This window comes from Gallus gallus, chromosome 6 (genome assembly GCF_016699485.2).
Source record: "Gallus gallus isolate bGalGal1 chromosome 6, bGalGal1.mat.broiler.GRCg7b, whole genome shotgun sequence".
NCBI lineage: Eukaryota > Metazoa > Chordata > Aves > Galliformes > Phasianidae > Gallus > Gallus gallus.
In genome coordinates, this window is record NC_052537.1 from 24,566,507 (window position 1) to 24,583,556 (window position 17,050).

A 17,050-nucleotide genomic window follows, 5' to 3' on the forward strand; every position below is an offset into this window, starting at 1 on the left:
CAGAGACTCTGGCTGTATCTGGCTGCTCCCCAGCTCCTCGTAACTGCTGCTTTCAAGTGTTACTGCAGTTGCTTTGAGCCTGCAGAAAGCAGGAGGCTCTTCCATGCCCTCCGAGCAGGAAAACACAGAGCTTTGAAGCCTCTGGTCTGAGGAAGATTCCTCAAGTTAATTTTGTATGCAAGGAACCAGCTGCTGAGAATATAAATTTTGCAGATAAACACTGCTAAAGAGGGAGAGAAAACAGAAGACTGCTGAACTGCTCAAGTGCCCTTCATCTCTACTTTGCTAAATAAATTACTCCTACTGGCTTTTTTTTCTTAAACAAAGCCAGATAAAGATACAAAGGGATTTGTGAAGTTAGACATCCTTTGCAAAAATTCAGTGTCTCGGGTTCGTCAGCAGATGAGCAGAAAAGCTGTGTTTAGTAGAAATCCTTTTTCCTTTTGCTAAGTCTATATTGCTTCTGGAAAGCTGAAGTCTATAAATCCAGCACTGGCATCAGAACTGCACTGGTGCAGAGCTCAGCCGAAGCTCTCTGGAAGGGCACCTGGGCAGCCAGCCTACATTGGGCTGTGCGTGGAGCTGGCTGGCTTGCTGCTGGTACCCTGACCAGCTGGGAAGAGCTGCCTATGACAGCTTGTGAGAGCTGTGGTCTTCACTCACAAGTCCATCTATTCTCACACAAGGGGATCCAGCTGCCTTTTCCCAAAGAAATGCTGCCCCAGCTCTCTTATGCAAGTAATCTTCTAAGCCTGAATATTGCATAAAAAGCGATGATTACTAAATACTTTGGGCTGGAATTGGTTGACCTCTTCAGCAGTGGGCCCTTGAACTCGTTTCATACTGTACTGTCTCGTCACATAAAAACATTCCCTCTTTTTGATGTGTGCTCCAGTTTTGTCTCTGCAACTATAAATGCCTTTGCAGGCATTAAAGATGGGTTGTAAACCCGTGCAGGAACAAGGCTGTGCTATGGACCGCTGCAGCATGATCAGCTTGATCTGTGTTAGCAAAGTGATAAATGAAGCCTTGGTGGAAGAAAACAACTCATTTCTGAGTTCTTCTAGTGAAAGAAACTGCTCTGTTGCCTCATCTGTTTCACAGTTCACCAGAATTGTTCTTATAGCCCTCGGCTGTTATCAGTTACGCCGGATAAGTGGCTTTCCACGTCTCTTCCGACTTACCTACCACTCCAAAAGATAAATCCCACTGTTTTTTTACTTCATGTTCAGTGGGATTCTTTTTCTTTAGCTGAGCATTTTGAGATTTGTGAAAAAAATAGGGCCCTGGAGCAGGCCAGCATCTCTTAGAGACTCATCTCTTAATTTTCACAACCTCATTTCAAATGCCAGTAAACTGCAATCCTTTTTTCCATGGATGTTTGCAAACATTAATGAACTGAGTCTCACATTCAGTCCCATATGCTTGAGACATCTTATCCCTTATATGGCTAGGCATCTGAGCTACTGATAGATCTGAGTAGAACAGTTGGAAGCGTAGCCCTGGTTTGCTATCACTGCCATGTGTCTTGGCTGCAGAAGAACTTCATCTCTCTTAACCTCTTTTCAGATGGAAAGAGATATTTTGTCCAGTAGCCAAAGGGAAATGCAAGCATCCTGGTGGAAAACAAGCTGTTTCAAAACCCTGGCTGCAAGCTACCCACACATCACAGTTGTCAGCCAGGCTGCACATGCATGGTTACAGGGAATAAAATAGAGGGGACCTTCTGTTCCGATTCAGAAAGGTCTCTACCCATTCACCTATACCAAAGGATCGTCATCAGCTGCCAGTATTAATTTGTTCTCCTGTTTGGGTTTACAGCCAAAGGAAGGCAAAATAAGCCTAATTCTATCCAGCAGGGACACTTGCAATGCAAATGTTAGCCCATATATTACAAAGCATTAGGACGACCTGCTTCTATATCACTTGGGGTATTTTTTGATTTTATTTATTCCTCTTTTTCTTTAATTAACCACTGGGAAGAGAAGCCAGAATATAGGTATGGGGAAAATCAAATAGGAGAAACAAAACCCTTTTTTTTGTTTTATTTATTTTTTATTTTATTTTGACATGTGCTTCCCTTTTTAATAGCAAATTATTTAAAGAGGAGCCTGGAATAATCCAGTTTAAGCAAAGCAGAGATCTCTCCTGAAGCCAAACTGTGTGTGGGTGTGCTCTTGTCAGGGCTCCCAGAAGAGGAGGGCAGGCAAGGCTGTTAGTCAGACCTTGCATGTTGCAGGAGATGTTGGTTACTCAGTAGCTGGCATTTTTCCTTGGCATGCCAATATGGAACCAGTGCTCTGGTGTATCAGGGAAGGGTGCATCCCATTGGGAAAATCCTTACATAACCTGAGCTCCTGCTTTTTTGTTGCCATAAAAGAAAAACCCAAGAAGAGATGGCTGGAAGAGGTGCACACTGCAAAGGTCTTGCCCATGGGTTGGGAATGAGTCTCCACTCCTCTTCCTCTTCTTGTTGATCCACCTTGTGCCCTGTTTGCTGCAGATCCCAGCCTGATATGTGGTGGTGTGGCTTTGAGCCACTGGTGGGGGACTGTGTTGAAAGGGGTAGTCTTATCTTGTGACATTTGGAGCCTGGCTTGAAGCCACAATGCAGTCACAGAATCACAGTCCTGCTTGGTGCAGGCATAGCTCCTGTAGAACAGTCAGTATAGGTCATAGCTTACTGTAACCTTTAGAGAGAGTTACCCACACACTCAGGTTTCTCACAGTGTCTTTATGCATTTCGGCTTCTTAAAGTTCAGGAAGTTAAACATATATATAAATCTTTGCATGATCTCACTTACTTTTATGATCTCCTCAAATAATGTTGTGGGTTTTTGGTTTTTTTTTCTCAGCATATTGCTCTTTGAAATTTCTATGGCAACAGTGTAGCTAAGAATATGTTAAGTAATAGTGATTTAGGCATTAAAGGCAGGCCATTATAATCCTTAGAAAAAGAATAAATTGATGATTAGCTCTTGAAACAGCAGGGGAAATGAGCAAAAAGGATGAGGTACAATTCTGTTTCCACCGATGGATACGAATGTGCAAACATCATCTTCATTATATATCTGCGGGTTTGATTTTTAATTGTTTGTCATGGCAATAATAGATGGTTGTGCGTTATTTATAGAAAACTGCATATGCCCAAGTTCTACTGTCTGAAATCCATATTTGTACTGATTTGCAGTAAGGACCAGACCACTAATGATTAATTATATTCAGGAATACAAATTAAATTTCACATGATGGTAAATAAATTAAAACTGAACATAGCATTCGTTTTAAAACAAAAAAAAATGTCTAGTTAGAAATTCATTTCCTAAACCTATGAGAATTATTGTAGACGATGAACAGGGCACGAAACCTCAGAGCCTGCATAAATATTGATTGGTGTGTCCGGGGTGTATTTCATATATTTACCCTCTGCTTCCCCTCTCCAAGGAGACCTTCCCCAGGTCAATTCTTTCCATCGATTTTGAGTCTGCCTACTCAGAAAATGATGCTGGTGCAAAGAGCACAAGAACAGCCATTGATTGCAAATACGTTTTATGATACTCTGCTTCCATGTTTTAAAGTTGGAAAATGTATTAATGGCGGCAGTTTTCTGATTTTCCCTTTTAAACATCTCAATCGAACCGATAGCGTTTTGCAGACTCCTGGATGTTGTCACTCTCTGCAAAGCGATACCTATTTTGCTTTCTCTTGTCCTTCCCCACAGACAGTGAAATCATTCCTCCTGACTGCCTGCGGCCCCGCTCCTTCACCGCCATCCGCCGGCCATCGCTGCGGCGGGAGACAGAGGACACGCGCCTCTCGGTCAGCCTGTGTGACCTCAACCTGCAGGAGGAGAGCTTCCACGTGACGGCCACCACCTGCCCCATCCCGCAGAACTCCCTCAATTCCCAGCACTCCCACCTCCTCCCGTCCCAACTCGAGAGCGACCTCCGCTTCCACCACCTCCGGGGAGCCCACGTCAAAATCCTTGATGACCAAACTGTGGCCCGCCTGGAGCACGCCCGGGAGGAGAGGACTTTGGTTTTCACCAGCAGACCCCTTCGGATCAATGAGACCATTTTTGTCAAGATTAACAAGTCCAACGCTGCGCGCACGGGAACGCTGTCCTACGGGGTGACGTCCTGCGACCCCAGTACCCTTAGGCCCAGCGACCTCCCCTATAACCCTGAGTCCTTGGTTGACCGAAAGGAGTTCTGGGCCGTGTGCCGAGTCCTGGTGCCCCTCCAGAGCGGAGACATCCTGGGATTTATGGTGAATTCGGATGGCGAGCTGCACCTGAGTCACAACGGGGCCAGCACCGGCATGCAAGTCTGCGTGGACTCTTCGCAGCCCCTCTGGATGTTCTTTGGTTTACACGGTGCCGTCATGCAGATCCGTGTGCTGGGTAGGTCTTACCCCCACCTTTCTCAAAACCTTGCACGCAGAACAGCAAGGTGGGATCTGTTGTGGGGAAATTGGGGAAGGAATGGAAAAGCTGATGTCTTCCTTCCTACTCTAGGATCAGGTACAATTTTTTTTATTATTATTTTTTAAGGGAAAACACAGTAAGGGCATGTATGTTGCACATGGTTATGACGTACAAGACTTTTTGCACTTCTGTAGCATCTTTCATCTCATGATCTTAAAGCTCTGTTCAGATAATGAATTAAACCTCAGAGACCTCCAGTGAGTATAGATGAGTCATTGTAGACCTAGGCGAAGCAAGAATGAAGGAGAGGTGCTTTGTTTTGAGCTAGTCTGGGGCATAGCCAACAAGTCAAATGTCTGATTGCCTTTTCTATGTGTTAGCTCTCTGACATAACCGATTGCCAGAAAGAGTGATCCTCTTGCTTCCTCCAGGCTCATATGTGAGAGGTAGGCTGGAAAGCAGAGAGAGAACCCAGAGGTGGGCAGAGCATGGTGCTGAACAGTGCAACAGAGGAGGGATTTTGTGCTCCAGCTTTAATTAAGGCAGTGTAGCCCACTCAGTGTGGTGGACATCCCAAGCTGGCCTCTTTCTCTTGAAGTTTTTTTTACTCTACTTTTAAGCTCTGTTAGCCAAAACACTTTTTATTTAAATGCTGAAGGTCACATTTTGAAAGTGTGGAGGGAAAGGCCTTGAAATAGCGTTCGTTTAGGAACAAACTGACTGATCTCCTTTGTGTGTAGATACTGGAAAAGCATCTTCACAGGGCCATAGGCATAAGGTGTGTTTGACCTTGAATTTGGAACATAATATGGATCTGCTGGTATCAGTGTCAGAAAGCAGATGATGGTTTCTTAGAATGTGAAGTCCTTCTCCAACTGGAAACTATCCTTTCTTGTTTATACTGTTATACCCATATAAATTTAAATATACTTATGTTCTTTTTTTGTTTCAAAGTCCCTCAAAAGTCCCTTTTACCTAACAGAAAAATAAAAACCAACCAACCGAAACATAACCAGCACCTCTTATCTTAGGATTAATGGACAGTCTTTGAAGATAAATCGTGATGAACACACACATATGTCTGCAGGGTCCAGTTCACAGTCTAAACCACAGTCCAAACTGCCCTAAATGATTTGCTTAAAGTTGACCATAGGCCTATGCTGTGAGTGTTTTGTGGCCATTAACAGATCACAGATGACAAATGTAATACTACAGTTTATTTCCAGGAGACCGAGACTCAATCCCTGATAATTCAACCTGATGATATTTGTTGCGGGTACAGTACGTCATCCATGGCTATCTCTGCTCTCCACCAACACATCATTGTTATAATGGTAGGTGAAGTCAAACAGATCCCAGACAAAGTAGGAAGATTAAATGCTTCTTTATGTGTAAGAAGGAAAGCCTGCTCAGGTCATTGAGCTGCTGGTCAAACTAGTAATCAACCTGTACTTCCTTTCATATGAGATCACTAATGTGATCCATTTTCCATTGACAATCTGCTGAGCTGGAAAAATCCTTTCTACCTGTATTTGTATGCACATATCAGGCTTTTCCTGACCTCTGTCACAGGAGGAGAAGCTGAAAATAGGATATTGTTCTTATGTGGAATGTAAGTGAAGAGAACTGGACTTGCTGACCTCATTTTACTCAGTGAAAGGATAGGACCCCACAGGATGTGCAGCTTTAGCCACATCAGCTTGGGCAGGAAGCTGCTGTCTCCCAGTTAACAGCTGTAGAATTGGAGTTTACCATTAACCTTTAACAAGTGTTAAAATATAAATCAAGTTTTTCAGGCCTATTTTTCTAAGGTAATAATGTTGGAAGCAGTACATTGCCAGTATCAGTATAGTACTGCTGCACTCATGCTGTCCCAACACTGCATATCTCTGTACCTGCATTAATTATGTAGATCACCAACATCCCAAGAAAAGGCGCAGAAAATAATGAGCTACCATCTCTAGCTTTTGCAGTGCTGTTAGGGAGGTGATGTGCACTGTTTGCACTGCTGTGGAACAGATTATGGCACTTGCCGTAATATCTGTCATTAAGATATTAGAAAATGTAAGAGGAATATAAAGTATTCATCTTTCTAATGACAAGCTCCATCTCCAGAATGCAAACAAGAGTAATTTTGTGTGATCTATCTTTTGTAGTTTGATTTTTATCTCAAAGGAGAAGACATGTTTATAGTCATCTTTTCTAGTTTTAATGGAAAACGTGAAGTTCCATATCCTTGAAAGAAATGAGACAGAAATACTGCAAGAGGCATAATTGTACCAAACCTATCTGAAATAGCAGATGTCATTCTGATTCCGGGGGCATGCCATTATTAGAGCAATCAAAACAGTGCTATGCAGTGTTAAAGGAACGTCAGACATAGAGCAGTGTAAAATATAGCAAATGAAAATTGCTGTTTCTGCTTCCTCTCTATCTTTTCTGCTTTTCTGGAGAGGATGGAGAAGGTGGAAAGCACCACCGCCACCACTCTTGTGGCTTTTTGGGTTTTTTTGTTGTATTTTTGTCTTTTTTCTTTTTGTCACCCTACCATGGGGAAAAGAAATGAAACCCAACTACTGCTGTAACACAGTGAGAGACCACAGTCTGTAGTGGGAGGTGGAAAGATGTCAATTTGGTGCAAAAAAAAACGTTAAAAGGCAGCTTGACCACATGGAGGGAAGATAAATGGAAGAGGAGGGCACTTTAAGATAGCAGATAATAGTATAAGAAATATCAAGCTCCTCACAAATGAAGAGACATAAATTTAAATTAGATGTAAGAGAGGGTAATTAACAACAGGAACCAACAATAGATCTTTTTGTCAGATTGGAAACCTTTCCAAATATTTCATATGCAGAGTGCTGGTCTCACTTCAGAAATTCTATGGGTTATGTATGTAGGACACCCAATCCAAAACCCAGAACTTTAGGCATGTAGAAATGAAACAGATTTTGCACATCCTTTAGGAATTCCATTTGTTCTGGTTGAAATTTTTTTTTTTTTTTTTTTTTAAGGCATCATTTCTATACAGTCGACAAAACCAGCCTGTTAAACTCGATTTACTCTTTTCATCTTTTCCTGGTAAACATTTCAGCTCTCACACAGTTTTAGCGACAGCTTTGAAGAGCTGAAATGAACCAGCCTGGACACACTGGTCTGGTTTTGGTGGTGTAATTCGTTTATGAAGTTATACTGATCGACCCCATAAGATTTTACAGTGTATGACTCACGTCTGGAGGAGCTGTCACAGCAACGAGTTTATATATTTAGCGTTTGGGGAGCCAAATTGTTGGGGATACTCTTTCATTTGCTTGTGTCTCAGAGTGAATCACCAGTATGTGAAACATCCTTCATCTCCTTTGTATTGTTTTTGAGTGTGTCTGTCTGTGTGTGGTTTCCCATGTGAATTTCATCCTTTCCAGTTATATGGAAGTTCTCTTTTGAGCGATGAGACAACATGTTCCATCAGCAGTCATAGTGGTGAAGCTGAGTTGCCTCCTTATCTGTGTCCTTCCTGTCTGTGCGCCTCAATAACTCCAGCCCCACCACAACAGCTGCCCAATACTCCAGCTCCCTGGATGTCTCCTCATGCAGGTTGAGAGCCTGTATTTGGTGTGTGTAGATCTGTGCTTATATCCATGCTGGTAAATGCAGTTGTGTGTGTGGGCTAAGCTGTCCTGCCTCCTGTGCTGTGAGCGTTGAGATGGAGCTCCTACATAGCTGCCCATTGCAAGATATTCAGAAATTAACTGCTGCTGAGGTTTCCATCCTCTTTTCAGACTTCCTAAAATTTGGCCAGTGGGATAAAAATGGAAGGGGCAGGGGGGGAGAGCCAACCAGGGACTACTGATGGAACAACTATGAATCCTTGGTTCCTCAGGATTCCCTGCAGCAGCAGTTGGCAAAGGACCAAAACGGGAGTAAGGGGGCTCAGGAGAGTACTGTAGAGCAGTGTGAAAAATGAGTGAAGAGACTTACTAATTGTTGCCTCCTGGAAAGCAGTCCACTTGTACTAATGCCTCTTCATAATCTCTCCTCTTGTGTGTGGTTTTATCTTTCTCTGCAAGAAGCATTTGGTTTGATTCTAGTGCTGTGTAGATCTCTCCATTCCTGTCCATTCCTGTTGTTTTGAAGGAGAGTTAGCACAAAGGGAAGCTGTTGTGTTTGAGTGGACCAGGGTGCTTTACAGCTTGTCTCTAGGAAAACTGCATGCTCACAGAGAGTTGTATGCCATGAAATATTTGTCTTCTGTGGTCCGTGTCAGCAGTGTCAGAGTTAATGTCTGCTTGTGGCTACTGCCATTCAGCACATAAGCCCACACTTGGCATTGGCAAGTCAAAGAGCACTACCCTGTGTACTGAGCTATCAGCCAACATCTGGTAGAGGCTGGGTAGAGCAAGCAGACCGCCTCTAAGTGACAGCCACAGGGCCTGTGAATGCCTCACCCTGTCTACACTTCCCTCCGTAACAGGGAAGGTGATTATCACAACTGGGATAATAAACTGTTCCTGATGCAATGAGGTGTTCATAACAAGTGATGTATAGATCTCCCTTATCTCATAATGTCTTTGTTTGCCTGCAGTGAATATACAGGATACAGGATCATATACCAGCTTCTTTGAATTACCGCTCATGTGAGGAGATAAAATCTGCCTATTCTTTGAACTTATACTGGCAAGAGTTAGTTATTCTGGCTACCGAGAGAATGACACAGCAGACTAAACCCTTTCTTTTCCTTCTTTGTCAAATGCCTTTTCATCCAGCTGTGCATCCCATAGAAATTCAGAGCAGTGCTGGCTGAGGAAAGTGGAAATATTTATCTCCTGTGTGTATCTGCCACCCTATTTAGGCATGTCCTTCCTGGAGGAGCGCAGAGCTTGGAGGAGCTGGGTTAGGCAGTGGCTTCCCTTTTGCTCACAGAACCACTTTTTCTGTGGTTTCCCAGTTACCCTGAGCCCAATGGCCTACGTGAGATGGAGTGGAAAAGGCACATTTTATGAATAAACAGGAGCCTTTCTGGTCAGAGTAATTAATACCTGTGCTCTTTTAGAGGGTTTTTCACTTTCTTAAGCAAAGTGAAAGCTTTGATTTTCCTTTTTCATGCATCTTGTCTACTTAATCCAGGCTCCTTTTTGACCTCTTGTTGATCCAAGCATCTGTCTGGGTGCTTTGTTGGGCTGGACTGTGAGATGGAGCCCCTTAGAGGCTCCTTCACTTCAGTTCAGCTAGATGCTCATTGTGTGGTGCCCATGTCTGGGGGACTTTCCAGGATGAACTGCTGAGTAACTGCTGAACCTCACCCTTTGGGTCAGAAAAGACACCAGCTGGCTTGTATATTTGCCATGTGCTCTTTGCCTTCAGACAGCACATTGGGCTGTACTGTTCAGAGCTTTCATTTTTCTTTCTTAACTGCACTGTGGGTAATGGATATGCTGGTGCCCTGCTGCCCTTCTGGACACAGCAAACAACAGCGTTCCAGTGAAGCCATAACGTACGCTCCATTTCTGATCCACAGGAAACTCTGAACTCTTGTTCTCTGCGTGATTTGGATCTAACTTTTACTTTCCCAAACTGTGGTTAAGTCTGATACCCATTTATAAACATAGGTCTTACGGTTTTGCATGCAGAATCTGCCAGGCTGCATTATGACCTATTTCTGGACATTTCCGTAGCATAATGCAAAATTCCTTGTGTTTTCATGGGCTTGCAAAGAGCAAATTGTAGTATTGTTCTGCTCAGAAATGTAGTATTGTTCTGTTCAGAATCAAAGTCACCCAGGCAATACTGAGTGCAAAAACAACCATGGGTCATCAACCGATGTCGGTCACCTGAGAGGTAGAGATGCACTGCAGTACAGAGGCAGGCTCTGAGAGCATGGCTGGCCATGAACATTGAGCCCAAGGGGAAGGAAGCTCTGGTTTCTGGTAAATGCTGTATTGTTCCCATCGCCGTGGGAACATAACAACTGGCTGTGTAAATATACGTGTTTTATAGCATTCAAAAGTGATGGATATGATTACATCCTTCCCTAGCATTATTGTTGATCTTTAACTACCATGTGCCCAGGCAACTGCAGGTGCTTTGTTTCTTTGTTTCAGTATGATGTATTTAAAAGTCCCTCTTGGGCAAGACCTGGGTGGCCCCATGGGACAGAATAGCTCTCCTGCAGCCTTGGCAGGAGGCAAGAAAATGTGATAATGTGCATAAATTTGTATGTCTGCTCTTTGGAACGGAGCATGCTGTGGCGAGAGCTGTCATTTTAGCATTGAGACAATCACACTGAAACTGTGTTTGGTATTTGCAACTCTTCTCTATAGTTGACAGAGCATTTGCATTAGTGAAAGCCAGTTACTGAAATAAAATGTGGAAGGATTTAGTCACTGCAAGGCTTGTCTTGCTAAGTCTCACCCCTTCATGGATGTACCACTGAAGAAATAGTAAGGTTTCTGGTATTGATGTCAAGTGAGAGGTGTTTGTCTGACATCTGCTTGGTGAATACTGAGAAGAAAACTTTGTCTTTCCGGGAAAAGGTGGGGGAGGAATCCCAAGACACTTTGTTTGCCAACAGATTGTAAGGCCAAGAGAAGGCACACCAGTGTACAGTTCCAGGTTCCCCACTGCATCCTTGGTACTGGCTTTTTCTCCTGTAATACACAGAATAGCTTTGGAATTCCACCAAATTCTGTGCTCTCTAATAGATAAAAGTTTGTATCTACCTCTTTTTTTTTTTTTTTTTTTCTTCCCTGTAATGGAAGGATGAACAGAGCATAAAGTAATTTAGGAAAGTATGCGGTCTACATCCATGAACAAAAAATATGAGCTTTTCCATTAAAGAGCAGTAAGGATAGAAACTGAGATCTCAGTCCTACTGGAGTCTTGTGCATGTTTGTTTACCAAAGGCGGTCATGTAGCAAGGGGTCACTATGAAGTCAAAGATCTGTGCTAGATAAGATAATGTGCAGCTGTGGCACTTCACAGGGTTGCTCCAGTAACCTCTGTGACATGACAGCTAACTCACACTGCAGGAGCACAGGTGTTATGGGACAGACCCCCATAGTGAGATGTTCACATAAGCTCAGTACCCACAATTAAGCCAGATTTTTCAGAGCCTAGATCCCACCAGGATAACAAAATCCATGGCCCTGACACATGCAAAGTGTTATATGTGAGAATGTATATTGAAGTGGTTTTGAGATAGGGAAATTATTTTAGCAGATGGGCTTAAAAATCTGATTCCTAACAAACGGAAATCAAATTGGGAGTTTTGTAAGACAGCTAACTGAATGGGACTGTCAGGTTCCAGTGCTCACTGGGCTAAAACATATGAGAAGTGCACATCTCTCTTGAGCACCTTTCAAAGTGCCAGCTGAAGGCTGCAGCCAGATTTCAGCATCTGATCAAGTCATTTTCACTGTGTGCTGGGAGCACTGGAACCAGTGTATGGATGAAACAGCATTGAAAATCAATACACTTCTGAAATAGTCATTAGGAGTCTAGACAAGTTGCCATTTACCTTTCACTGGCTGATAGATGTTTTTCATAACTGGTTCACTGACTGATAGATATCGGATGGAGTTCACTATGTTGTCATTATTTGAGTCACACAAATTGAAGGCCCTGTCCTTCTACTGCTTCTCTAAGAGGTGGATGCCAGATGAAGGAGTGTGTTATGAACTCCTTAAATAGGTGAAGATTTAATTGCATCAGAGTAAATGCCCCTAAGCACATTCAGAAGGGGAGTACAGACAGCGCATTGCTCCTACCCACCTCGTGTCATTGTTGTGGTTGTATGATATTCTCTCTGGGCCCACACAGTAAGAAGGTCAACATAATTGCTTTGCTATGAGGAAGAAATATAGACATAATATTTTTATAAATGAGTTAAGGAGGGTGTGTTAACTGACAATTTTCATGTATTTTTAGAGAATATTGCCGTTGTATCTGGCCTGTTTAAGAACTTAAAAGCTTTCCCCAGACAGCTGCCTTCAAGAGATGAGCAAAAAAATGTCTCTTGTAAAAGTGGTGACAGCCCCGGGGGATATCCCCTGAGAGTGGAATGCAGTGTTCTGGGAAACCACCCTGTTCACCACAATAGACATGGGGAGCCAAAGGCGTCTCTGAGAACTACAGCTGCTGTGTTTTGGTCACAGTTAAGACCTTCTATAAAAGGGCAATTGTGGATATAGATAACTGCTCTCACAAAAATCATAAATGCTGGTTGGGATCCCAAGAGATTACCTACCTCACCTTTCTGTTCTTAAAGAGCTCTAGTGATGGAGATGCCATAATCTTTCTAGGAAGTCTGACTGCTTAATAGTGCTTTGCTATCTCTATAATGTGTAACTTGAATGCCTTAGGATTCTAAACCTATGATTTCTTGTCTTTCGTGAGCTTTCACGGAGAACAGTTTCTGCCCTCATTCTAGCAGCCTATGAAAATTGTTATTGTCTTGAAATCATACAATGCTTTAGGTTAGAAGGGACCCCTGGGAGTTATCTAATCCAACGTCCTGCTCATAGCAGGGCTAACTTCCAAGTGAGCGCAAGACTCACCAGTTGAGTATTTCCAGGAACAGAGGTACCACTGCGCCTTCAGGCCCCTGCTCCAGTGCTTAACCACCCTTGGTTGAGCCTGGATTGATGTGACCTTTTCATAACAAGATGGCATTGTTGATTTATTGTTATCTGGTGACCTCCAGCAATTGCCAGGCCTTTTTCTGCAAGACAGCTGTATTTGTAATTGAACAGTCCAGTTCCTTGCCCTGTGTTTTGGTAGTTGATTATCTCTGCTTAGGTGCTATGTTTTGCATTTGAGCCAATTGAATACCATCCTTTTTTTCTGCTAGCCCTAGTTCTGGTTGGCAAGACTTTTGTGAATTATAAACTGCTAACATACTTGCAGCCTTTCCCTGCACAATGCTGTGTATTCTATGATCATACTCTCTTCCACTAAAAATAATGGTACTCTTTTCTTTTGTGGGTGGACGCACAAATTAACTTAATACATCTCTCATGGAGCAATGACATAGGATTGCAGAGAAAGAGTCAGGCTGCAATGGATTTTCCTAATGCTAGTGCTGCAAAGATAAAACAGCAAATGTACTTGATTCAAAACCTGTTTAAAGGTGATTCTAGCGTGTTCAGCGTGTTTGGGATCAAGCACGAGGCAAGTTAAGAGCAGAGAAAAGTTATCTGGGAGCTTTACAGAATGTTTTAAAATCAGTATTTGAACTGATTTATTTACAATTTAATTTCTTCTAATCATGGTTTGAAAGCTTTTGGTGGGAGCTCTGTGCACACACTGAGCCTGTTTGGCCTTGAGCGCACGAATCTGGTTTTAGTTAAGCCAAGCTGGCCATGCTCATTCCACCCGGCACATGATGTCATTCTGTGCTCCTTGTCACGGTGTCTGCACACCATCCAGCAATATATTAACAGTGTGAGTAACGTGTCTTATGTTGATTATTCTGTCACCAAGGGAAAAGCGTGTCTTGTCTGGTAGGGAACTTGGATTGTTTTAAACAAAGCTCCATACTTATGCTGCAGAAAAGTCAAGAACTGCGCCTTGCATTAGGAGGAAGAGCTGGGAAGGTGTGTGCTGGCCTTGGGACTTGGGCAGGGCCATTTTGGGACTCAGATAAGCCACTCAGCCTGCAGTTCCTGCGCTGATGAGCTCTCCTCACCCTGCAGAAGGGCCATTTGCACTGCTGCCAGCACGCTCCATCAGTTCATATCTACGACACTTGGGGCACCTCCAAATTCTCCTATCAGCTCAGGAAAACGTACTCTTAATAGGCTTTATTTTGCACTCAGTGAAATGACCACGTTGGTGTTAGGGATGCAATGTACCATGTGCCAGCTGAATGGAGGAAATGTCTCCAGGCTGCAGGGAGAAGAGGGAAGGCTTGAAAAAATTGTTCAGCTGTTCAGTGCTGGCGTTTGTTCCGTGTGCAGTGAAGGAGCTGAAATCCATGCTCCTGCTGGGCCTGTTTACAGCGTGTTACCCACAGGGCAAGTTTTCTGCTATGGTCATCTGTCAGATTGGCGGGGAAGAGTCATTGCTTGTGGCTCTCATTAGAGGCTGCATCATTCTCTTTGCATATTTACCGAGATGAGCTTCAGCCTCAGCTCCCATCTCTGTATTAATAGAAGTGATTCTCTACAGCATCTCAAGTGGGAGAGCCCCAGAGCCTTTTACAGAGGTTAATTGATTGTGCCTGTAAGCAGGCGCTCCTCGTTTGAAGAAGGGTGAAACTGAGGGTCTGAAGGCTGAAGCACATTGCTTATTTTCCCGTATGCAGACTTCAGAACAGATTTCAACCCAAACTTGCTCCCCCTGCTCCCTGTACAACATTTGAACTGCTCAATCTTAATCTGCTACAAAGGACAGGGGAATGTGTCGTGTGCTGCTGCTGCACTCATGCTTTTTTTTTTGCACAATCCAGAGTTGACGCTTGGAGTCCCCACTTCCTGAGTTTGGTCCTCACTGGCTTGATAGTTCCCGGCAACAAGAAACAGAAGGACCTTTGCATGGGGTCCACAGGGTGTCCCTGGCCTCCTGCTGCTGCTTTTTCTCTGGAGAATAGCCTCCAGCTCATCAAGGGCACTGCAGATCCCAACGCTCTGTCTCTCTTGGCTCCTTATATGGTAACATGAAGAAGTCTTTGCATTTTAGCTCAGATTCCCAGCCCACAACACGAAACTTAAAAACTGCAGGGAAACGAATTCTTACCACCAAGAAACCCTACCTTGGTTCGTGTGTGTGCCACCGCCTCACTGCTGCCATACTGCAGCCCAGGCTGTATCATTCGCAATGAACCAAACCTTTGCAGCAACCAGAATTTTAAGCATCCCCATTTTTCCTTCTGCCCTAAATCAGTTTCTACCCAGATTTCTGTCCTCACCTGCTGTCCCCTCCTCTTACCCTAAGTCACCCTACAAAAAAGGCAGGGCAATGAATGGAGCTAAGTTTTCCTGATTACCAAACACTTGAATCTGTCTTTAGGAAGTCCTTGAGTGACTTAGCATGAATTTATGAGAGCCTGGGATATATTTTACTCTGGGTTAGCGCAGAGTGCTTTGACAAGGTGATATATTCTTGTGCTGGAGTCCAGCCCACCCTTCTGCAGGCTTTGTCCTTTACTGGCCACAAGCCCATCACCGGGTATAGTGCTGTGCACACGTAGGAGCTTGAGACCACGGGGAAAAGAACTAAAGATTTGAGACAAAGGGCAGAAGCAAAGGGTTATGATGGTTAAAGGAACACCAGGTAGTTTCGGGGACTGTGAAGCCTCTTGCCTTATGCCAGCTGCTAGCATTTGAAAAGGTGTGAAAGGTCTTTTTTTTTTGTTGTTTCCCCTTAGATTTCAATCTGATGAGACCCGAGAGCCGGTCAGCACTGAGAGTTGCACCCCTGCCACTTATCCCCAGGGCCTCATCAGACCCAAGTTTGTAAAATAACTGTGGCTTTGCTTTCTCGTGGTGCAGGTTCCACCGTACTGGCCGAGCGGCTGGGGCCGTCCACACCGAGCTCACCCACATCAACGCCCAATTCCCCCACCGTCCTCTGCAGTGGTGTTTCTGACCCCATACTGTCTACGTGTGGCTCTGGCCCACTCTGCAGCTCCATCAGTGGTAAGTGTGGTGAGATTTCTCTCTTCTCCTCTCATCTCCCTCCCTTCGCAGTCTCACGGTTGTCTCCTGGATTGGATTTAAAAACACAGTAACCAACAGAGGCTCCTGTCAGCTCCCTTGGGGTGGAAGGGTGAGCCCTCTGTAGAGTCTATTTTCAGTCTGACTTACGTGAAAGCTGCTGAGATGCTTAGATAGCAATATTTCTCCAGCCCTTTTCATCACGAAAGGTCCCAGAGGACACAGCAAAGTTTCTGTTTTGTGCACTGGTCCTGTGAGTGGAGCACTCTGTGGCAGTGGTGTTGCACACTGACTTATGCTGGCACTACAGATGTGCCTAACAACTCCCCCCCTTCCTTCTCCACACACCTACAGTACCCCCTTCAGAAAAAGGCAGTATCAATATTTCTAATATTCCAGAGAGAGTTAGATAAATGAAGTACAAATGATAGGATGTTCTGTAGCATTTCTAGAATGCCGGGGATCTACGTGATCCCAAGGCTGTGTAATTTACCAAGTCTTGTCACTGCTGTCCTAACCGAGGTGGTTTTTCTCTGATGGTACCATTTGAATGTTTTGGGGCAAATAGAAATTCTCACATTATCTTGCCAACTCATCTGGCATCACAGGGAGTCTTCACCACATTTATGTTGCGAGCATAATTACTGCAGCCCTTGTGGCTCTTGCAGCAATATGCCTGCTATGAACTAAATGCTGCCCATGCCAGCACCACCCCACCCTGTTCTGGAGGGCCCACATGGAGGAATTTGTCACCAGGCACTGTAGACCCAGATCCCCAGATCAGTCTTAGAGATGAAGCACTGCTTGTCTTGGGAGCTGCTGCCACCATGTGCCACCTGACCTCCTCCTGTCAAAGCAGATGGTTCACTCCACCCCTTCTCATTTGTTCCTCCTTCGTTAATGTTTAGACAGAGGTTTGGAAATGTGAAACTGCTCTTTGTCCCAAATGCTCGGGAACAGCTGTCTCTTGGGT

General features: G+C 44.1%; 1 protein-coding gene across 6 annotated transcripts in view; it reads left to right on the forward strand.

Moving 5' to 3' along the window:
- Positions 1–17,050, forward strand: part of NEURL1 (neuralized E3 ubiquitin protein ligase 1) — a 134,389-nt gene that overhangs the window by 114,366 nt on the left and 2,973 nt on the right. For 3 of the 6 annotated variants that reach the window (XR_005860626.2, XM_015288647.4, NM_001012910.3), the window contains exons 4-5: positions 3,722–4,402; positions 15,913–16,059. Coding sequence is in view for 5 of the 6 variants with exons in the window: in XM_015288647.4 (XP_015144133.1) it covers positions 3,722–4,402; positions 15,913–16,059 (828 nt within the window). In the remaining variant the exon portion in view is untranslated. Of the gene's footprint in view, positions 1–3,721; positions 4,523–15,912; positions 16,060–17,050 lie in introns of all 6 variants that reach the window. The other 3 variants (XM_040702436.2, XM_040702439.1, XM_040702437.2) reach the window with 1 other exon arrangement.